Raw genomic sequence first — 24,130 nt, 5'->3', positions numbered from 1 at the left:
CACACACACACACACACACACACACACACACGTACACTCAACACTCGGACTGGCCGCACCGCTGCTGCTCCAATCCCGGCAAAAGTCGACCGAGCGCCCTCGGGAACGCGCACCCAATTCGCTCCGACAAGGCGTCCGACGCAGCGCTAGGTCTTGTCCCCAGTGCGGCCGGTTCCACGGGGTGTTCCTGAAAATAAAGCGGGAGGAAGGGAAGAGACGGATCGCGAAGACACCCGGGCCACATACGCCGTGACCTACAGCTCCTGCGTTCGAGCGGAGACGGTGCCCGCAGCGCTCGCGGGTGAGGTCCGCGCCGCCGCGGGGAAGACCCACCTGCCAGTCTGCGCTCAGCGGGTGCGGAAAGTGGGGCTCGTCGCCATCCTGTACTGTCAGTGTCCCGGCTCCCGGAGCCCTCTCTTCAGCTGGTTTAAAATTCAACCCTCCATTCTGCCGCCGACTCTTTGCGCCTTCAGAGTGTTCCCTGGCTACGTGGGGAGCCCACGACGCGCGCCGCCGGTACCTCGTCATGGCTGGGGCGCGCGGGCTATTCTGTCTGTGGCTGGGCTGCTTCTGCCTGAACCTGGTTCGGGGAGAAAGGCTGAAGCAGCATTTCCCGGGGCTCCACAAACCTGTGCCAGGTCACCGCGCGGCAGGTGGCAGCCCGAACCCGGAGCTGCAGCCGAGAGACAAGGTGTCGGAGCACATGCTGCGACTCTATGACAGGTACCGCGGCGGCGGCGGCACGAGCCCGCGGGCGCACACGCCGGGCTCCCCCGAGCGAGGCTCGCAGCCCCTGCGCCCCCCGGTCCTGCGCGAAGGCAACACGGTCCGCAGCTTCCGAGCCGGAGCTGCAGGTGAGTGCGCCAGGCGACCCCCACCCCGCCTGCCCAGCTTCCTCCTGGTACCCCACCGCTTCCTTATCTGCCCCCTGCTCGGGTGCGCTGCTCAGGGACCTGTCCCGCGCTCCAGCTGCCCTCCGGGGCTCTCTGTCCGGCCACGTCCAGCTTTTCACTAGCCGAGTCCGGGTAAGCCTAGTTCTCCAACCTACAGTCAGAGTAAGTGGGGAAAAGCGGCGGAGGGTGTCAGCGGGAGGGCCTGCGGGGAAAGGGAAGGGGTGACCTCCGCCCTTGCCCGGAGGAGCCCTCCTGCCCCGGGGGCCGGGACCACCTCTGGAGTCCCTTAGTCCGTTGATTCCTTAGTTGGACCGCGGAAATGCCCCTGGGCTCCTCTTTAGCCGCCTTTACCAAGAAGTAGATGCCATTTGATTTATGCCAACCCCCCCCCCCAACCCCCGGCGCTGAGGGGACGTCCACTATAACTAGACGCTTTCCCTCTCCTTTTAGACAGTAACTTGTGAAAGGTGGATCTTGTACCCCCTCTTAACTCGCGCCTTCGTGCTGCTATGATTTGACACGTTCTTCTTGACAGTTCCTTGATAGTTGGTGCGGCAAACACACAAACAAAACCCGGTGCTTTGGAGTTGTGCTTATTTAAAACCCATCTGGGCAAATAGGGGTCGTCCCATCCTTCCTGGAGGAGCGGGGAGAGCGCGAGGAGCAGCCGCCAAGGGTGTAAACACCTCCTGGAAGAACCCATGAAAATCTGCTCATCCCATTTTTCAGCACAGATCACTGGGGACTGAAATTCATGACCTGGCAAGGTCTCTCCCAGCCCCTGTAGCGAAGCAAATATCTAATGCTAGCAGCCTCTCCCGCTGTGCTGCCAGCGTAAGGGAAAGTTTCCCGGACACTAACTCGGGTGGGAGCTGTGAGGACGCACCAGGTTCTCCTTCAGTCCGTTTATGATAAAGGGAAATGTAACTGTAGAGCCTTCTTCAGTGAACGGATGAAAAATAGCCCAGAGTCTTTAAGGAAGGAGGCCATGCCTGAATCACATCTGTCAGAATCACTAGAAAGAAATGTCCCAAAGTTTTGATATGTAGGTCTCCTGGAGAAAAAGAAAACTAAGGCATCCGTCAAGGAAAGCCTTGGGTTTGCGCTGTAAACACAGCAACCGCTCACAGGTGTGATGACATTTATGATAAATATGAATTACGCTTTCGAATGTAGAAGTCTTTAGCTAGAGTCTGAACTGAACCAGATTCCACTTTCTGCTTAAAACCATGGTCATGATCTTGACAGGAAACAAACCTGCTGTGAGTTCTCCACAGCACCCAGCCCTTTGAAGAGGCGGTCCTGACAGCTGACCACACCAGGGAAGGCTTTGCTTACTTTAGTGCAACTCTCAGGGCAGAGCTGGATAAAGGAGCCAAGTGGTTGTAACCAAGATGGGAAGGCAATTAGGTGGCCAAGGCAGATGGCAACAGTGATTCTCAAATCACTCTTACCTTGACAACCATTTTCTTGGTTATAGTCCTTCAGGAATAGCTGAGACACCAAGGAGATGAACAATATCGTTTTGTACCAACAAGTTTCGCTTATCACATGAATCACTTGGTTTGGAGGCGGAATTTGAGTTTATGTCATTCATATAATGTGTAGCTCTTGTTTGCTTTAGGCTTTGAATCATGGATAAGGATTTAAATAGCTCAGGCACCATATACTGTTTGGCTTGAACTCATTCCTTGTGTCATTTCAGAGTGTCCCCTTATCAGCCTCACTGTGGTCTTAAAGCATCAAACAATAAACTTTGATACGGAGGCCAGACATTCCCTTAAAATGATGAATTGCAGCTTGATGCATATATACAAGGCTGTGTGCTCTGATAAGAACAGTAACCCCGTTAGCATCCTACAGACCGTCTTAATGACTTATGCATCAAATGGAGACACTGGTTTTTGTGGAAGCTCAAGAGTCATGTTACCTCGTTGGAGACTCCTGGAGAGGTGGTTCGAGTTGGACTCCTTCCAGGAGGGTTTAGTTACTCACACACTAAAAGACTTTATTTTCAGGCAGTTCTGGCTCTACTAAGGCAGGACTCCAGGAAGGTGCTCAGGCTTTCAGACCTGTCCTTCTCCCTTCATTCTATCAGTATTTCCATAACACCCTTCACCTTGGGACGCATGTTCTGACGTAGTGAAAGATGCTGTCTGCATTAATAAATTGATATGTTTTCCAGTTCAGAGTGTTTAAGTTTCACGACATACGGGCTTCTCGGTAGTGAAGACGTTACAGATTGTGGTTTTAGGTCCGTGGTGGGCTGTGCCTGCGGAGTAGCTGCTGAGCCTGCGGACTGCAGGTGCCATTCAGGCTGAGTTATAGCCTTAGAGCCCTATTTGTTCTTTGGAACATACTTGATTAATATTATCTATTGTTCTAAACCTAGAATATCTTTGTTGAAATGTCGCTGCTGTGTCTCCGTCTGATGACTTTCTACTTAAACCGTTACTGGATGGTGGGTGGCCCCCATCCCAAACACTCTCCGCTGCCCTCTCTTCTCCTCCCTCAATCCTGGGCAGGTGCTGTGCCAACACTGTAAGTTTGGAGCACTTACAGGGTTTTTTGGGGATGTGAAAGAGTTTACACAAAGATGGGTTTTATCTTTCCTTTTGTGGAAAGCAATTTACAAAAGTACACGTATTTATGATGGACAAATTCAGCCTTATAAGAACACGCCTTCCTGAAGAAAGACAGATGGGTATAAAATCAGCTTTTATTTTAAACTTGGTTTAAGTTGACTTTGGTTACTATGTGATAAAATAAGAGTATTTGACATGAGGTTTTCTACTCATTGTCTTTTTATCATTGCCATAGTCACTTAATCTTATTTCTCTTAATTATAAATGTAACTTCTTTAAAAACAGTGATTGAAGTACACGTGTTCTTATTAAGAAGTTATCACTGTTTATGGAAGAAAACTACAAAGAGATTACATTTCAGTGGGTATGGATTGCCTTTTAAAATAAACTCACATATTTCATAGACTGAAAAAAAAATGAGGCAATTCAAACTCAAAGCGAATATTTTCCTTTACTGAGCAAGAAAGTCAGAGAGTCTGAGAGTCTTTCCTACTATTCAAAAAAAAAATCTTCAAAAATAAAGAATTATGATTCTGACACATTTCTGAAATGCAAGGTGAGGCTAAAATATAAGGCTTTGGGAAGGATGGCATATAATTAAAGGCTGCAGATCACTCTGGGGGGGACATTCCCATAAAGCACATGGACCTGTGGGAAAGCATCATTTTTGGAAGGTTTGATAGCAAAGGACCATAATAACCTTTATCAAAAGGTACTTGTCTTGAAATGCCTAGCACCTAGACTCGTCTTGAAAGTAAAAAATGCTTGGATTACCTGATGTTTTTATTGAAAGGACAGTAGTGCGTCTGGAGAGAGGAGCTGCATGTGCGGCTGCTTTGAATTACATACTACTGTGGACACGTGACAGCCCTTAATGGACTTCTTACCAGACAGCCAATGTCCACAATCTCGGACATTTAAAAACCATAATTCCAGAACTTCTTCATTGGCTATGCTAATGGAAAGGAGCAAGTGAATGTATTACATAAAAATTAATTTAAAGTTAGCTTTGAAGTATAATTAGAAACACCCAAGGAGACCAAGAGACTATGAAGATTCAATAAAAAAAAAATCCCCTAAGCCGATAATCCACTCAAGGAGTGTTTGTACTTTAAAAATAGATACATAGTTAAGAATGAATTAGGAGGTTTGCATCCGTTCTGCCAAAGCAGTGGGAGTTGAGAAGTACTTAATTGAAGGGGTTCAGGTTTTCCTGAAACTTAGAGGCATACAAGTCAAATCTGCTTGTAAGCATTTTTATGTTACAGAATTTTGTATTCGGAAAAGGTATTCAAGCAAACAAATAGAATTTTTTCCTTTAAGGAAAGCAGATACGGCCATCATGCTGAACTTCTCTCTAAACATATCTTTCTAGTAGCCCAATCTAACTTTCTGGGAGAAAATTTCACAAAAAGAGGTTTTTGGAAGATGTTAACAGGTGTTAGAGAAAATTGGATTCCATGATGGAATAAGTTAGGGAAAGTAATCAGTTTTCTTAACTGTGGGATGTATCAGGGCCTTTAAATGCTAATGAGTGCCTTAAAAAGGATACTTTCTTTTGGAGGAAGCATTTTAGAGAATTATTTTTCTCAGATCCCTGGTTTAGAAAACACTGGTTTCATTCTTATTTAGTATCTATCTCAGTATGTTTACTTATATGATAAGTATGTTATACTTTTTGGACTTGGGTCCAATTGACATGGAACCATCTTCCTGTTTTTACATCATAAACCTTCTCTGAATATAATTTCAGAGTTTCCCTGTCACTGTATGTCATTTTCCCTGTATCTGTGTGAGTGCTATTTCATTGTTTTCTTCTATAGAATTGATATATATTGTTTCACAAGAGTGTTAATTATACTTTTAAGAGAAAAGCTACTTTGTGGGAAAATTCACTATAGATCATACATATCACTTTGTTAAAGTTTTAGAAGGGCACATTTACTCACGGCATCTATCAGATTCCTTACAGTATAATCTCCAATATATGTTGTATTTAGTAGCCATAATAAAAATAAAACATATTAAAGGGCGGTGCTGTGGCTCAAAGGAGTAGGGCGCCAGCCCCATATGCCAGAATTGGAGGGTTCAAACCCAGCCCCGGGCCAAAAACTGCAAAAAAAAAAAGTATTAAAAAGTCTCACAAAAATCATCGAGAAACTTGGTATGTGTTTTCTATCAGCTAGTCAGGATTTTTGTGCTGCAGTAGTAGAATCTTCTCCCACATGTTTGATAATTTTCTGTTCAATCTGAGTATCCTTGGATTCAGTTAGAGCCTTGCTAAATTTATTTTGGTGGGAGTGGTGGAAAAATGTTTGGTATCATAAGTCGTGTTAAACTGAGCTTTTCCCATGCCAAGTTTTGACTGAGGGAAATTCTAAGCTTAGGTTAGGAATCCGTGCAAATAGGATGTTCATAGAAATATTGACATAGTATTAATCAAGCGACACAAGTAACCCAGGATATGTCTTCTCTGGACAGTAGTAAATGATGACATTGTAACCAAAGAGCCTTCGTGTGTCTACAGTGTATTTAGCAACCAATAAAATCGCTGTCTACTCACAGGTTAGTCGTGGTCCTGTCTCTGCACACTGACACAGAAAGCAGTCCTGGTAACACACATTTTCAGGGATGGTATCTTTATTTATCTAAAACACCAGCATGTAGGCCAGAGAGTCACGTGGCCATAGTGTTTAATGACTCACTCAGTGATCTATCTTCCTTTAAGAACCATCTTCCCTTGGCAACAGAACCACAGCCAACGCAGTGCTTTGATGATCTCTGAGCACACACTGAGTGAAAGGGCTTGGACAAAATAATCCCACCACGTTCTCAGCTTCAGTTAGCGCTTACTTTACTAAGTAAGGTACTTTAATATGTTCCTTCCATAAAGTAATTACATCCAATCATTTTGTAAATGGTTCTTTGTTCAGCCTTATTATTTTGCCGTTAAAGCAGCTGATCGTACTTGATTTTCCTTTTAAGAACATTTTAATGTAATTGCAAGAAATTAATCTAAAGACTGAATTGAATGTACTTGCTGCATTGAAGAGTGGGTTAAGAGAAATGGTTTTCAAGTAGAGAAAAGATGGCTAGAGTTTCGATTTTTCTCTTAAGGCAGTGAATTAAATCTACATTCTAATCTTGGCTGAACTCCTAACAAGTCACCTTGTATTATCATTGTCAGTTTCTTCAACTATCCGATGGATCGAATCAGACCCATCGTATCTGTCTCTCAGTAAATTAATGAAATGCAATTGAAAAGGTGATTACAAAGATGCATTCAAAGTCTAAAATCTAGTTATACATGATTTATGACTAATATTCTTAGCAATCTGAAAGGTTTAATATTTTGAAATATGTTCTCCCTTCCCAAGAGGCTTCATATTTCAAATTTTGAGAATACGTAGTTTTTGAGGCACAGAGAATACTTGAGTGACAACATAAAAATAACAAGTTGGTGGCCATATACAATCTATATTCCACAAGTTACTCTTTCTGTCCTGACCATGGTGGCCAAGTGCAGCAGGGTTGCCCCTTCCTGTGGAGATTTCCTGAAGTTAGCTGTTGTCAAAACATGATCCCTGGGTTAGCAGAGTCAATATTACCTGGAACCCTGGTAGAAATTCCCCAGGCCACACGAAGCCTTCTGAATCAAACTCTGGGGCATGGGGTTCACAGATCTGTGTTTTAACAAGTCATACAGATATTTTTGACCCATATTTGAGAAATACTGCTCTAAACTCATGACCCTAGAGTTTTGACAATTTTATATCATCACCAGCATCTGAAATCCAGAATGATTAATCTGTTATTCCTGGTCTCATCTGGCTGTTGTGAGGGGGTCTGTCCCTGGACAAATGGTTTATTAATGTATATAATGGTAAGCACCTTTTACTTGAGAAGGTATATTACTGCCTTTATGACAGGTTTTGCCCTGGAGAACACTTGGAAGCAAGTTAATCAAGATTGGTGACCCTTCTTTCACAGCCGCAGAGAGCTTGTGACCTAATAAATAGATTTGCTAGAAAAAGGCTGATATGAGCAGGGCCTGTACAGAATTCCCTGGGGGTAGGGAGGAGACCTCATCTCATCCCGGTATTCTCATCTTCCAAGGACCCTGCACAGGTTTCCACACAGTTTGCACTCTGTAAATACTTCAGTTGAGTTGAATTAGGTGTTTAAGACAAGATAACCAGGGGTGGTAGAAAAGCTATCAGCCAGGCAAAGTATCCTTTAAAAATAAACTTGCCTTGAAAAAAATTTCCCATAGGGCATTTTATTAACTATTTAATAAATGTCAATACTATTCTGTTTCATATACAACTGTTCTAATAATTCTTCTTTTCTAATGAACTAGAAGGAATTCTATACACTAGTATGACCCAAGAAGGGCTTTTGTTAACTTTGGGAACTTGAACCTACTTGAAAAGTTTTTACACTTCCCTGTTAAATAGGAAACACTTTTGAATCTGGTAAGTTTACACAGCTGTTCATGCAACAAACTTAATAAGTATTTTTTTCAGGATAGACGCTCCAGACTGTGTGAAGTACTAAGAATTCCAAGATTTACAGGACATGGGTCTGCCCTCTGAGAGCTCACAGTCTAGGAATGCCATGGGGTAAGGGCCTCAGGGTAGATCAATTGATTGATGAACTATGAGCTATTCTAGAAAAGCCTACATTAGATCATCTTTGACTATGTTTTTACTTAGGATATACAGAATGGTTCTTATAAGATCCCATGAAAGTCGGTAATGCAACTGGAACTCTGTAAGACAAGCACAATTCTATGACATTGTGTAGAAGTTCCCCATCTTGCCTGAGTTTGAAAGTTGAAGGCAGCAGAGAGAAACTGCAGTCTTGATAGAGTATCACTAGCACGTCTTCAGCCAGTGACTGTGGGCTGTCCCCGTCCCAGGCATCCTTGTGGGCTGTCCCCATCCCAGTCATCCCTGGCATTTGTAGCTGCTGTACTGTGTTTGGAGAAAAAAAAAGGGGGGGATAAAAATTGTTCTTAGTTACATATTTTCTGTATGACTAAAATGTTTTCCCTGCTTCCTGGGGATTTAACTAATCATCAAGATTTCATTTAGTGTATTTGTTTTAAAATCAGACTTTATACAGAAAGCTTTCTGTTGTATGTTCTTATTCCCTTTGAAAACGTTCTGTGTGGGCCGGCATGAAGGTGAACGTCTTACTACAACCTGGGCTGCTGTCGGAGCGGAGCCCGACTCTGGCAATACAGTGGCTATTCCTAAATCCCGAAGTCAGAGTCCAACTTCCTCATCCACGTCCTTGGTTTCATCAGGTGCAAGTGCTTTGTTTCCCAGGCCCACAGATGGGTCTCCCTAAGTTACGTAAGACAGAAAGTCATGACTTACATTGTCATCAATCTACAAACAGAAACAAATCTTTCACCCTTATTTAATAATCAAATTCCTAAAAAGAAAAAATCTATGTAAGTGTTAGAGGGCCTGGATCCCTCTTCAAAATCAACCGCTGACTAGCTGGCTCACTGCTGTGGTCCTTCATATTTGCATTTCTCTAATGAATAAGTTGAACTAAATTTGTTTATTCCTCAAAGCATTTAGAGAATGCTGCGTAAGGGTCCAGCCTGTGTCATAGGCTGAAGAGTCTGATACGATACAGAGAGTTGTCTTTAAAGAGTTTATGGTCTTAGCAAGGAGTCAAGGGATAATAAAACGGTAACAGAGGCAGGGTCCTAAGCAAGGAAATGGGTTGCCATGACAACCTTTCCTCCAGGGGCGGTAACTCAGCCTTGCATTCAAAAACAAATGTGAATTATCCAGAATAAAAAGGGTGGGTAAAGCCATTCTGGAGAGAAACAGTCACAGGTGCAAAGTCCCAAGTGTGTAAAAGAGAGGGAGGCTGGCTCAGCAACTCACCTGACTTCTAAACTCATCTTCAGTTCTCAGGTATTATAACTCTAGAAAGGTCACAGTAGAAGGTTATAATGCTGACAGCAAACTCTGAGTTGAGGAGATAGGGTCCCAGTTTGTGCTGGTGCCAGCTAACAGTGAGAGAATAGCACCACCTACTGGTAGCTATATTTTCGCATCAAAAATAATTTCTTTGGAAAAAGCTGAAAACAGCTGGATGTAGTTACTTGGGAGGGATCTAACAGGTTCTCCAGTTTACCTTGCACACCCTACCCACTCTTCCACAAAGGAAGACTCCTGTAACAGTCTTGACTTATGACCAGTTTTCCCAGGCCCACAGATGGGTCTCCCTAAGTTACGTAAGACAGAAAGTCATGACTCACATTGGCCTGCATTCGGCCTCCAAACAACTATCACCTTTGATGCTAGGGAAAAAAATAAAAATGAGAAACTCTGGTCATTCTGAAGCCCCTCAAGTATTTGAAAATAATTCTGTGTCATGGATAAAGCATTTTTTCTTCCTTCAGGCTATGTCTTTTTATTTATTCAACTCAACCTTCTGTGATAGTTTCCAGACCACTCAGCATCTCGGTTCCTTTTGCAGTTGTTCTCTGCTGTACCAATAAATGGAGAGCACCTAGCCCCAAATGAATAATCTATACTTTTGTAAACTGATAAAAACTCACCCTTTTTATTTTTATTATTTTGAACAGCAACCTCAAACCCTCGGGCTTAAGCAATTCTCTTCCTGCCGCCTCCCAAGTAGCTGGGACTACAGTGCCCGCCACAACCCCCAGATATATATATGTATTTTTTTTTGGTTGCACTTGTCATTGTTGTTTAGCAGGCCCTGGGCCAGGCTCAAACCCACCAGCTTTGATGTAGGTGTCTGGTGCCCTACTCTTTGAGCTACAGGCGCCATGCCAAACCCACCCTTTTTAATATTATTATTAAATCAGTTTGTTCTTGTTAATCAGAGGGTATATCTGAAGTGTCTCATTCATTATCCATGAGTGAGATAACGGATATCCACTTATTCATTATCAATGGATAAATATCTGAATGTTTCAGAAGAATAAATAAAGTGAATAGTAAGGCATTTTAATGATTTTCACATATAGGTATGTGTGGTGTAAATAAATCTATGCTGCAACTTAAAAGGCAGAGAGAGAAACCTAATACAAAACTCCTTAAGGATGGGAAGATACTCATTTGAAAAGTTAAATTAATATAAAATCTAAAAATAACAGAACATGTGAAAATAATCTAATAGATCTCATGCATTTCTAGTCACAGGGAGGTATTTCTCTCATTCTTCCCTGTCTCTCTGTACTCATTTGCTGGATTTTACTACATTTTTCCCTTGTAAAAGCTCAAGAACTATTTTCTGGGTTTCACTGGAGAGAGAACACTGCCTTGAACAGAAATTAAATGCTTTAACATCAGAGAAAACTAGCCAAGTGTAGTGGCACATAGTCCTAGCTATTTGGGAGGCTAAGGCAGGTTTGCTTGAGCCCAGGAGTTTGAAGTTGTGGTGAGCTGTGATTGTGCCATTGACCTCCAGTCTGGGCAACAGAGAGTGACCTTGTCTCTGCAAAAGAATAAAAACCAGAGAAAGCAAAAATAAGTAAACAGAGTGTAGGACAGACATGGATCTGTAGCCTGTGTGGGAGTATCGAGAGCAAAGACATCGGGGCGAGGCATAACGAAACACTTGAACACCTTTGGTTAGGAGCTAAATGTCGACTGAGCCTTTATTTTCTGAACTTAGATAGCAGAGATGTTTGTCAGGACTTCAGACAACTAAGTTGATTAGAAGTAGTTTTATAAATTCTTTTTAAAACATGGGCAACATTTGTTTCATGAAAGCTTCCGGATACCCAGCAGTGCATCCTGCTGGGATGGGCTCTTTCCTCTCCTCCTCAGCTATACCTTCTCCCTTCAGCTTTAAAAGTCTAATTCAAAAGTCATCTCTTCCCTGTGTGTCTCTCTGCCCGCTACCTGGGCAAAGTTGGTGGTTCCCTATTCTATTCCAAGGGTCTGACCACCAGGGCCTAGCTACCTGACTATTGCTCAGGAATCCCTTTCCCCATTACAAGGCGCAGCGTGGGATCCAGCCCAGGGCTCCGCCCCAAGTAGTTACTCTGTCAATGCAATTTTGTTAAACTAGAACTTGTGTTTTGCTTTGCACTCTGTTCTTCGCTGGTTGTCGTGTGTTTACGTATACAATACACAAATAACACCATCAAAGCTACGAATGGGTATCATCTCTACACCGTAACGCACTATTGTTAAACTGCTCATTTGCCTCTTTGTGAGAGCGGCTTGCTGGGCGTAAGCTTCTGATTACAAATTGAAGTGATTGGCTACAGCTGAAGGGAAAACTGACAAGTAATCCCTAGGATTATCTTTGTGTAATATGTCCCCGTAAAGGAAGAATGCTGCGTTCCAAAAAGAGAATCCTTTGCCCAGTTTGCTGTGGGCTTTGCATATTCACATTTAGCAAAAGCCTAATTCTTTACTATATTAGAAAAAAATACCTTTTTTCTTTTCTGACTGTGAAGCTAATGGTTAATGTAGATCATCCCTGTCCAGAAGATGTTTAATGTGAACCACAAATGTTAGAAACATATATAATTTAAAAATTTTAGCAGCCACATTTTAAAAAACCTAAAAAGCAACAAATGAAATGACAGTTAATAATGTATGTAACCCCATATATTCAAGTATTGTCCTTTCAACATACACTCAATATAAAATGTATTACATTCATTTTTGTACTGAGTCTTTGATGTCCTCACGGCACATCTCAGTTTGAACTTAAGTGAGTACTCACAGTCACTGGACAGTGCATTTCCACTTAGCTAATATTTATTGAATGTTTTTTATGTGCTTTGCCCACGTTCTTTCAATTAATCTTCACAACAGCTCTTCAGTTGGGACTACCCATTTTAGAGATGAGCAGACTGGGACTTAAGGACCTTCAGTTATTTGCCTGAGGACGGCTTTGGGACATGGTGGCATGCAGCCTGAGCTGTAGGGCTCTGACTTCAAAATAACGCACTGAATTAAAACGAGAGCCAGGAGAAGACAGATTATGAGACTTAGAGGATGTTGGAGATCAGACACAAGGGCAGAGGCTAATAAGCCTGAGGTCCTAAGGCGATTGGAAATGTGTTTGAAGGAAGGAAGCATTTGAAGCGGAAAGCGGGGGCAGGGCATGGGATTGGTGTGTCCATTCAGACCCTGCCACCCACATCCCCTGAGTTCACTGATTCCCGGCCAGCATGTTTGTTTGGCAGTCATTCAGTTACCACATGCTTAGAACAGAGGGACTTCTCTTCCTTCCACTTTAAACTTCCAACTGCTACACGGGTAAAAGTACACGCTCTGGTGACTGGTGTGAATTAAGGCTAGAGTCGCTGAACAATCCTGATGCTATGGCTTTGTTAGAAAGGTCTGTAAAGTATTATCCTGGTGTCCTGGATTATACAAATGTGCACAAATGGCAGTTTCCCCTTTTCCTTCACACAATGTTAAAAATGAATAAAATCTGTTTCCCATTGCACTTCCCTGGTGCGTGGGGACTCACTGAACTCATTTTAAGTTTCCACTTCGTTATAAAAATGTTTTGTTTTTACTGAAACATGGTTTTGATCAAGAACATAATTCCACCATTGCGTGTGTGTTTCTGAAACAGATACACGTATGTGCAGCAAGTGCACGAGGAGGGCTTGGGTCTCAGCGACGGATCCCAGGAACCGGAGGTTGCTGAATTCTAACTTTAGCTTTACTGAGAACTTGTTGATGACCTGAAGGGAAGGAGCCATCTTCTGCCCTGACGAATCAGTCTCTGGTTTTCTTACTCTCTTTCATCTCTGCCTTTGAAGAATTGGAAATACAGTTGAACAAATTCCATCATTTTTGTTGATGAAAAAATTTAACTTCTATTATTTGTGAATGTTGGAATGTTCTGAACTTTAGACAAGTCTATGACAAAACTATATAAAAATTTAACTTTTATATTTGTAAACATTGGAATGTTGTGAACTTCAGACAAGTCTATGACAGCATTATTTGTTTTGAACAGTTGATGTGTGGCTTATTTTCCAGATTTATTATCTGAACACTGAGATCTGTGGGGTCCTGTTTACCCAGCTCTTATCACACGCTCTGCAATTTGGGGAACAGATAGGAGACCCAGTCTCTGGAACACTGTTGATACCTGAACTAATAACAATAAGAATGTATATTTGGGAAGCAGTTACTTCCTTCTAGCAGGTTCTCCCTTTATGAACATCTTTGCACATATCTTACTGAGTTCTGACGACAGGAGGTCGATACTATCTCATTTTGTGAAGGGGAACATTGACTCGCCCAATGTTATGAAGTTAGTAAATGGATGAGCCAGAACCTGACTCAAGACAAATGGATTCCAAGCCCTGCATATGTAACCAGGAGACTAGACATGCCTCAATGCCCTGTTTACTTTACCAAATTCATAAAAATAGGTCTTGGTAGTCTCCATAACCTCCAGCTCTCATTCCATTAAGTTTGCCACTGTGTTACAATTTCCCATGTCTACGATGCTTGAGCAAAGGAAAGAGCAAGTTAGTGTGAAATAGATGATCTTTGCTTTAATCTTTGTCTTCTAAAACTATTCCTGTTTACTCTTTTTTTCTTTTCCTCTTCCAGGAACCCTCAAAAGCAAGAGATTGCATATTTTTGTTTTGTTTTGCTTTTTTTTTAAACTGAGGTGAAATCCATATAAGATAGAATTATTTTTAGGTAAACAATACAGTGGCGATTACTGTCTTCACAATGTTATGCCATCACCAAGTCTATCTAGGTCCAAATTTCTTCTGCCATTCCAAAGTAAAATCCTGTAACCACTGAGGCGTTTGTCTTCATTAGCCCCAGCTTCTGGCCCCTGGCAAACACCAATCTGTGTCTGTCGGTACAGATTTAACTATTGTGGGTATTTCACATAAATGGAATCGAAGAGAAGGTGACCTTTGCTGTCCGCCTCCCCTTCAAGTTCATCACACTGTCACGCGGACAGTACTTCATTCCTGTCTGGAGAGCAGCGGTTCTCAGCCTTCCTGATGCCACAATGTATTTTCATTGTTACAATGAGGTTGTGACCCGCAGGTTGAGAACCACTGCTGTAGAGGAAGAATGTCCATTGTATGGATATACCACAATCTGTTTATGTATTCATTAATCCGTGGTCATTTCAGCTGTTTCTACCTATCGGCTATTACGAATACTGCTGCTGTAAATATGAACTTTTTTGAGTCTTTAGGGTCAATACCTTGGAGTGGAGTTCCTGGGTCATAGGGCAATTCTACCCTTAACTTTGTGAGGAATTGGCATGCTGTTTTCCACAGAAGCTGAATCATTTCACCTTCTCAACAGCGACGGGAAAGAGTACTCCAATGTCTCTGCTCAGGAGCTTTCTGGTTCTGTCGCTGATGTTGTGGTTGCCGTCCCAGTCTGTGTCAAGTAGCTCCTCATGGTGGTTTTGATTTGTCTTCTCTTTAACGGTTAATGAAGTTGAGCTTCTTTCCATGCGTTTGTCAGCCACTTGTATCTTCTTTGGACAAATATCTCTTCAAGTCCTTTGCCCATTTTTAATTGGCTTATTGGTCCACTTATTGTCGAGTTGTAATCTTTATTTATGTATTCTGGTCATGTTTGTTGAAGGACAATTTTTTTTTTAAGAAGATCAAATTTCACGAAAGGATCGTGTTGTTTTCTTGACAAAAGTCATTCTACATTTCTGTTCTGATGGAAACTATCACATCTAAGATGACAAAGCCAATGATACATCACTCGGAGAAGTCTTAATAAGTGCATTTACTTATAGAAAGAGTGCAGTGAAGAGGTTGGGTCCGCTAAGGATAGGATGAGAGAAGATGTGGTATTGACTAGAGAAAGGCTTTGATGTCATTGTATTTGCACTTTTGGTGTTTGCTTGAATTCCTCTTCCTTTAAAATTTAAATGGGTCTCACTTGACATACCCACAGAGATTATTTCAAAATGGAATGATAATATTTTTTAAACAAAACAAAATTATGGACTTATAAACGTAGGGGTGGAAATTGTCCTCGTCTTTGCATTATAAAACATTTTAAACATAAGTACCTGTGAAAGTTTTAATTTTGATGCATAGTAAAGTAAATGTCTTCTTTGTTCCTGTTTACTTTGTTTCCTTTTTCTTCCTAGGCACCCTGGAAAGTAGGGGACTGCATATGTTTAATCTGACTTCTCTGACTAAGTCTGAGAGCATTTTGTCAGCCACACTGTATTTCTATATTGGAGAGCTAGTAAACACCAGCCTGAGTTGTCCACGGTCTCAAGGATGCTCACATCGTGCTCAGAGGAAACACCATCAGATAGATCTCTCTGCATGGACCCTCAGATCCTCCAGAAACCAAAGTCAACTCCTAGGTCATCTGTCAGTTGACACGGCCAAACCTCATGGAGATATCACCTCCTGGCTTTCTAAAGACATCACTCAACTCTTAAGGAAGGCCAAGGAAAATGAGGAGTTCCTCATAGGATTTAACATTACTTCCAAAGGACACCAACTGCCAGAGAGGATGTTACCTTTTCCGGAGCCTTACATCTTGGTGTACGCCAACGATGCTGCCATTTCTGAGCCAGAAAGTGTGGTCTCAAGCTTACAGGGACACCAGAATTTGCTTCCTGGAGCTGTGCCCAAACTGGATAGCCACATCAGAGCCGCCCTTTCTATTGAACGGAGGAAGAAGCGCTCTACTGGAGTCCTGCTGCCTCTGCAGAACAACGAGCTTCCAGGGGCTGAATATCAGTATGAGAAGGATGGGGTCTGGGAGGAGAGAAAGCCTTACAAGGCCCTGCAGACTCAGCCCCCTGAGAAGAGTAAAAACAAAAAGAAACAGAGAAAGGGGTCTCACCAGAAGACCCAGACACTCCAGTTTGATGAACAGACTCTGAAGAAGGCGAGGAGAAAGCAGTGGATTGAACCTCGCAATTGTGCCAGGAGGTACCTTAAAGTCGACTTTGCAGATATTGGCTGGAGCGAATGGATTATCTCGCCGAAGTCCTTTGACGCCTATTACTGCTCTGGAGCGTGCCAGTTCCCCATGCCAAAGGTAGTCACTGGTGTTTGCCCTGTACTTACTTCCTATTTCCATAGGGTAGAAAGACACACTGATTCAGCTGCGTGTGTGTGAGGTGTGTGTTTTCATTTACTAAATCCATCTGGACTCTTATTTTACTAAATTTATAGCATAATAGGTTACACCCTTGGCTTTTCTTACTGGTTGCTAAAGTAGTATGAATTTAGTATTGATATAAAGAAGGACATGAGAAAAAAATGTCTGTGTAAAAGGCTTTCTGCATTGCTTCCAAACATAGTGCATAGTCATAGCTACGTGGTTATGTGTGAATCTACATCTGCCTGCAGGAAGTACAGCCAGATGGTAGAAGGCTGACCTCTTACACGGTACTTAAGGAATGAGTGGATGCCGTGGAGCAAAGAGAAGGCCTAATAGAAGTGATGCCCTGATGCAGAATATTTTCTGGTGAACAGTGCCTTGTGAGACGAATTGTCTGCACAGAGGTCAGAGGCAGGATTGAGCCATGAAATTCACAACCAGCCCGTTGTTTATTTCATTTGCTCTCCTGCTAAATATTAACAAGGAAAATCAAAATAGGATACACTGACTCTGTAAATTTCATCTAAGACCTATGTAAATCTATCAGAGTTTCCTGGTGTCTCTTCCAAAATCAATAAGGACATACTTTATCATACTTATACCCACTGTCCTGACAAAGGTATTTGCAGAAGTCGCTTCAACTCTACCTTATTCTCACACAGAAAGTCCACGTGACTCTCCTCTTGGAATTTAGAATGTAAATAAAACACCACGGAGTAGAACTCGGTGGTGGTGCCCTCTGGCCATCAGTCAGGCCTACTGCTGCACTTATATTCTCACCTTGTAATCCTTTGAATCTGGGTTATACAATAAAAAGTGGCTCAAGGCACAGAAGTCACAAGAAGAATAGATATTTTGCTAGTGTATGATAATTTAGGGAAAAATCCTTTGCCTCAAAGAGTGACCAATTTCTGCTTATAGATATTTAATATGACATTTTCACATTCTAGCCCTCTGATTGTCGGCTTGCCCGGGATAACAGACACATAAAAACAAAGGTCCAACCCCACAGGGCCAGGTCAGCCTCAGGTCCAGGAAGGCAAGTGAATCCCAGTTTCTTATTAGATTATCTCAGAAAGATGAGCTTTCAACATTTTCTACAACCTTTTTCTTTCTCAAGGATTTTTTTTCTATTAATTCATGTTGTGTGGGCCCCTGAACAAAATAAGAATTATATGCATTTGAACTTATATGAAGAGCCTTAGCTTGTCTATATGCTCATAAAGGATATTTGGATGATCAAACAGACGTCACTGAATGGGATGACATATAAAAATACATACACGACAAGTCTACCAGCAGCCGTGAATCTTTATTTTACAGTGTGGCTTGCCTTGTGGCCATGAGAGGTAAGGATGGACTCAAAATCTGACTTTAAATCCAGAATGACTGATTTTAAGTAAACCTCAGAATTTTTCCCCAAATCCCTCTCACTCTCATAAATTAATTTCTTCTGAGTAGCCTGGAGAAAGAGTCTTTCTCCTCCCTCTTGACTCCAACTTCCAGGACCCTAGGGATCTGTGATAATGTGGAGATAGTCAGGTGGCTTTTCGACCCCTAATTCTGGAGACCTAGCTTGGTATCCAGCCCTCCACAATGACTTCCAACCCGTGTTGGGCATCTATTTACCTGCTTTGACTGTTCACAAACCTGCTGTTGCTCTAGAAGAACTTCATCAAGGTTCTCAGTGACCTAGAGAATAATAATGTAAAAAACAGCAAGGGATAAGAAAAGCAGAGATAAATTAGAGGAGAAAATTAGTCTGTCAGTATAGCAGAACAATTTAGTGGTACATCTTGGTCACAGCACAGAGTCTCCAACACAAACATGCCTGCACATTGACGAGGGTCTTGTTGATAGGTAGTAGCGATGGCGGTAAAGCTTAAGGTCCTGCATATTTAACAAGCTCTTCATGGATACTGATGCTGTTAATCCACAGATTGCACTTTAGGTAACACAATTGAGAGTCGAATCCTTTGGGCTGCGATGTTGACTTCACCACTTACCAGCTAGAGTTTTTTGGAGTAGTTACTAAAGCTCTCCCTATGTGTTGGTGGCTTTATCATTTTTGAAATTGGTTGTATAGTAAATAATAAAGATAATGTTTTCAGCATAATAAAAACCGTGGGGAACTGCGGGAGTAGAGCTCCTTGCACTCGGCAGGCGCTCACAAACCCTCCTATGGACTCAGCATTCACGGCCGCTGAGACTGAGCAGAGTGGGCAGCTGTGGATCGCGGAGGGAGACTAGAGGAAAAGCAGTCACCACAGTGACATCATAGGCAAGGAAAGTTCCCCGGGTGTTTCTGGTGCCTTTTCAAATATCACAAAGCTGAAGACAGGATTCTCCTGTGGTTTAACAGCCTGCAAGCCAGTGGGGTTCCTTCGGAGACTAACAGCCTCTGGAGAGCGTCGGTGGCAGCAACTGGACCCCTCATCCTATTTGTCAGAACGCGGAATGGCGTCAGAGCTCCAGGGAGACGCACAGAGATCAGTGGGGAGTTTGCTCGCTGAGCCCGGGATTTCCTCTTGCCAAGTCGAGAGTGGAAGTTTGGCTGTTACACAGAGCTCTCCACCTCGCCTCACCTGTGTGGCTGTGCTTCACTTTTAAAGCTTTTTTCTAGAAGTTCCCTTTAAGGCTTCCAGACTTTGTGTCTTTTAAGTGGCACAGCAACCACAAGGATGGGAAACGCCGCCGCCATCCTCCAAGTGAAGCTGCTGCGCCGGGGCTAATTCACGAGCATCATTGTCACCAGCAGCGCCCGGTGTGGCAGCTGGAGAGGACTGTTTAAATCAAACTATAGTCCAAGCACCAGATAATAAAGGTCTCTGACCAGATCAGTACAGCACACGTGGAATAACTAAAGTGCCAAAAACTTTCAGACCTTACATACACTTCTTGCCCCAGAGGAAAGTTCTCCCAGACTAGACTCCCCTGTCGGCCCTCCTTTCTCTTGGCCTCCTGAGTGAAAGCCTGTTCTATATGGCGAGGCTCTTTGTCTGCAAAAGTCGACAACCTGTTCTGTAATTCGGAACAGCTGTGTTCTGCCTTTCCCAAATTCCAGGCTTTGCCCTTTCACTGATTCCAATTAGATAGTTTCTGGGCTATCACACCCATGTGGGCTGGACTGGAAGAGAATGGAGCAAAACCCCACGGCCCAGGTCAGGAATGAAGGCTCTTAGCCGATGAGATACTCTCCCCTGCTAATGTATTTGTAATCAAATTCAACAGGAGGACAGCGTACACTGCTTGGCAGGTGCAGGCCTGACCACTGTAGATTTCATTCCCAAACACAGCAGTTTGGACTTTTCTGATTTCTAGACCTTACGGCCAATCTGTTCTCCCAAGGAGAGACTCTTGGAATTCTGCCACGAGATGAAAACTACCCAGCCAGCTCGAGCCAAGTTCTGCGCTTTTGCCTGGCCTCACCACCTTAACAGAGATGGGAAACAGACATTTCAAATGAAAATGATTGAGCTGTTGTTGCTGACAGAGATCCAAGAGAACTAGCAAGGATTACAGGAGTGGAGTTATTTTTGTGAGGAACCGTGCAACAGCTAGGAAGAGCCAAGACAGGACCAGGCAGCAGAGCGTCTGAGCACACGGAACCAAGCGTCTTGGGTGAAGACGAAATTCACATTTAGTGAGTTCAAAAGGATGCACCCTCAATCAAGTCCCCTAATCTCCCCATTCTAGTCCCTGGTCATGAAGACGAACTCTGAAAATATTAAATCTTGAGGTACTGATTTACCTAAGCAAAAAAATAAAATAAAATAAAATAAACTGATGCTGAAGTCGTGTCTCACCCTCAGGAGAGAGAAACTGGTGAGAGAAATAGCACAGATATTTGTGACTGATGTAATTGTTAATTCTTAACTTGTTCAGTAAGAAAAGTCATTAAAAACATGATCTGAATTCAAAAACAAATTATGTACTTTACACAGGCAAATTACTGCATGGATCTTTTGTGCGTGATGTAATTATTCCTGGTAATGACAGCTTGATCAGAGGATTCCATGGTGAGAAAAAAAAAAAGGTGGGAGGAACTCCCTAGTCATCTGAGAGGTTCCTGATAAGACACACCAACCCAGAACCGAGGCCGGGTGCCTGAATTCCAGCAAGCCCACTGGAGACTTCTCCTATAATCAGAGTTTCTAAATCTATCATTTCTGAGTTGGAGCCTCAGGAAAAAAAAAAAAAGACAGGAATTTTCCTAGGAAACACCCATGAATATTTTCCATATCTACACCAAGTCATTTGAACAGAACCTTTTATTTTTGTTGATGGGAATTATTTCCACAGAAATAGGTGAAATGGAGAGTATGCTGCTTCTTACAAGGATTTCATCTACTTAGCAAGTATTTAGTCAGTGCCTGGAGCACACACACTGCTCTCCACCCTGAGAACACCAGCGCACAGCTGTATTCCCCACCCAGGGCCTCCTCTCATTAAGCAGATCCACTTTGGATAAAACTTAAATATACAGAAGAATGTCTGAAAACTTAGTTCAAAAAAAATGAGGGGAGGTGGGTTTATGATGAGCCATTTGGATTAAGTCAACAGAGAAGTGGATGGCCACAAAAGTTTTCTTTAGAAATGACCAAAAGTGATGAAATAACAAGAAATGGCTACCAATGTCTGCTGTACAACACTGTCTGTTCCTAAGTGCCACGTAGATTACTGATGAAGCAGGACAGATGACCTGCGCAAGAGGACCAGCGTGGACTTCTTTCTGTCAGGGGAGAACACACACACCCTGCTTTGCAATTAATTAAAGTTCTTTAAAAGTGAGCCATTCTTTTTAACATACTTTAAAATTCTATAGTTAAGAACAAAGACTAAAATCAGTGGTTCATCCTTAGGGCATTCAGTGGTTTGTGCCCACTCCCAGTAACCTTGAAGCCCCATGTGTGGATAATTTTTTTCATTGCAATTGAAATATGGGGTGAGATAAATTAGATTTGCTCTTTCTCTTTCACAAATATATTATTTTAGTATGCTGCCTGCCTATATTGTCTGCTTCTCCCTTGACTTCTTTTTTTTTTCTTTTTGCAGTTTTTGGCCGGGTCTGGGTTTGAACCCACCACCTCTGGCATATGGGTCCAGAGCCCTACTCCTTGAGCCACAGGCACCACCCCTCCCTTGACTTCTATGCACCCCAAACCTTTTATCTTGTTAGAGTTCCCCAGGATAGGAGTTTTAGGAATTCAAAGTACCAGTTCCCTGGGGCGAGAGTGTCTCTGGGCTATGGGAAATGTCGCTCAAAGTCCTAAAATTAGAAAGCCAGAGTTTGGGTCTAAATCCCACTCCTGACTTGATCTCTGGCAAGTTACCAAATTTCTGTTTCTCAGTATGTTTAAAACAAAACTACTCACACCTGCCTACAAAAAGCACTATGGGAAGCTGATGTTGAAAAGTATGGCATCTCGTATGAAGTTCTTATTACCACTCTTGTAATACCTGCCATTCTGGGGTTATAAAGGTGAGTGGCCTTTCCACGTTCTCAGGCAGAGCAGAGCTATATGGGGCTTTCTACATAAAACCAACTGTTTAACGTGGATGTTAGTGGTCCCATTTGGCATTTTCTCAATGGAAGAGATGTTACCCAGGCTGTTTTGGTGAAGCTCCTGGCAGACACAAAATTAACCTTAGGCACCTCAATTTATTTCCAGAGGACATGGCCCACTGTTAGAACAAACACATCATCACCAAGTTTAATCCCAAAGCCATGGAACAACAGTGACCTCCAGTGGCCAATGGCAAGGTCTTTTTAACCCCAGTTTGTGCTTCTAAAGAGGGTTCATAATTAATTACATAGTGGAGTAATCACCAACGAGTTCATCTTCTTAGCAACTATTAAATAAATTAAATAAATAAATATCCCTCTGACCTCCTTAGTTTTATTTTAGAAATAATGCATAAATATCACTGTAAAAGTGGCAATTACGCATCTTTGTTTAGTAGGATTTTTGTTTGGGTTCTTAGTAACTAACGCAGAGTCAAGAACAAATTGTCTTTGTGGCAGTCTTGTTACTGGAAACATCCTATAACGTATTCATTCATTCCATGCTTGGGCACCCAGTTTGAGTTGTTAGTAATTAAGTGATTCTTGCTGAGAGAAGTGGGTTTAAATCCTCACTCTACCACATACCAACTATTTGACATTCTACATGTCAGTTAAGTTTTTTTTTTTTTTGTCTTTGTAAAACATAAAAAATGCCAGCTCTGTGTTAAGGATTAGAGATGATATTGTGTGTCTAGAATGCAGCTGGCACTTAATAAGTAATATCCATTTGGAGGATATTTGCAGGGGGAGGGGGTGGAGAATAAGGAGATTGAGTTGAATGTATGATGCAGCCAAAGGCTTTATTCAATTATCGAAACAAAATCATTAAATAAGCATTTTATGTGATGAGGAATGAGGCGTGGAGGAGCGGTTCTGCCTAACACGTGAATTCTTCTTCCCTTTCATTTTCCAGTCTTTGAAGCCATCCAATCATGCCACCATCCAGAGTATAGTGAGAGCTGTGGGGGTCGTTCCTGGGATTCCTGAACCTTGCTGTGTCCCCGAAAAGATGTCCTCCCTCAGTATCCTATTCTTTGATGAAAATAAGAATGTCGTGCTCAAAGTGTACCCTAACATGACGGTAGAGTCTTGTGCTTGCAGATAACCTGGCAAAGAACTTAGCCGAGTGCTTAATTCAATCAGTCGTTTATTTTATGGACTTTTTTTTTTTTTTGCACTGCCAATGCATTTTGCTCCAAAATATTTTTTTCTATAGACAAAAGAGAACAAGCAAATAGACTGAAGACACCCACCAAGGAGAACTGGACTGTATTTGTCTCTGAATGTACCTAAAAGCAAGATTTTCATAAATATGGACATCTATTTCTCTTTTTTTTTAAATCACACAAAAAGTTGTCACTCAAACTGTTTTTAGAACTGTTAGAAAACACACTGATTTATTTTTGTAATGGTCTTTAAAAATAGATCAAAAACCAGCAATAGCTTATCATTTATCTCTGCTCATCTAATGGGTAAAGGGAACTAGCAGTATCGTGTCCTCAAGCCAGCTTGTTGCCTGAGATTCCTGAGTAACTCAGCAAGTGCAAAATCATGCAATCAACGTTGCCGTTGAGCTTAAAAGTTTTGGAAATTCTCGTGTAGCTTTGCTTTGCCTCCCCAAGTCATTGTGTGAGTGAGTGGTGTCTGTACTGAATGTCAGCGTATATCCCTGTGTGTATTTGCACTAGGTGCTTAAACCCTCTGTAGGAAGGTTTTATGATTCAGTTTACACAGGATTCTTTGTTGTTGCTGTTTTTTTTAATTTTTATATTCTAGTAATCACCATTCACTTGCAAGAACTTTACCAAAAGCGATAGGATAACCCAGTAGCATATATGGAGTATTGCCAATTGACCCATCCCTTTAATTGCAAGTACAGTCCTTCCCCTTCCACACCCTCCCAAAAAGGGAAAATGGCCACCTAGTTTTTGAAAATCCAAATGTAATTTCTCTTACGCACTTTTTTTTCACAAGTGC

At 42.3% G+C, this 24,130-nt stretch overlaps 1 protein-coding gene across 1 annotated transcript; it reads left to right on the top strand.

Annotated features, from left to right (window-relative positions):
• The first annotated feature begins 526 nt into the window (after positions 1–526).
• BMP3 (bone morphogenetic protein 3) lies at positions 527–23,258 on the top strand. Its single transcript, XM_003790053.2, has 3 exons — positions 527–854; positions 15,611–16,521; positions 23,067–23,258. Exons 1-3 carry the CDS (start codon positions 527–529, stop codon positions 23,256–23,258), a joined length of 1,431 nt encoding a protein of 476 aa, XP_003790101.1.
• Positions 23,259–24,130: the final 872 nt, after the last annotated feature.

The sequence above is a fragment of the Otolemur garnettii genome, unplaced genomic scaffold, assembly GCF_000181295.1.
Source record: "Otolemur garnettii isolate 467f Iridium unplaced genomic scaffold, OtoGar3 scaffold00039, whole genome shotgun sequence".
Classification (NCBI taxonomy): Eukaryota; Metazoa; Chordata; class Mammalia; order Primates; family Galagidae; genus Otolemur; species Otolemur garnettii.
The sequence above is the reverse complement of the archived record's forward strand: the minus strand, read 5'-3'. Positions and strand labels throughout refer to the sequence as shown.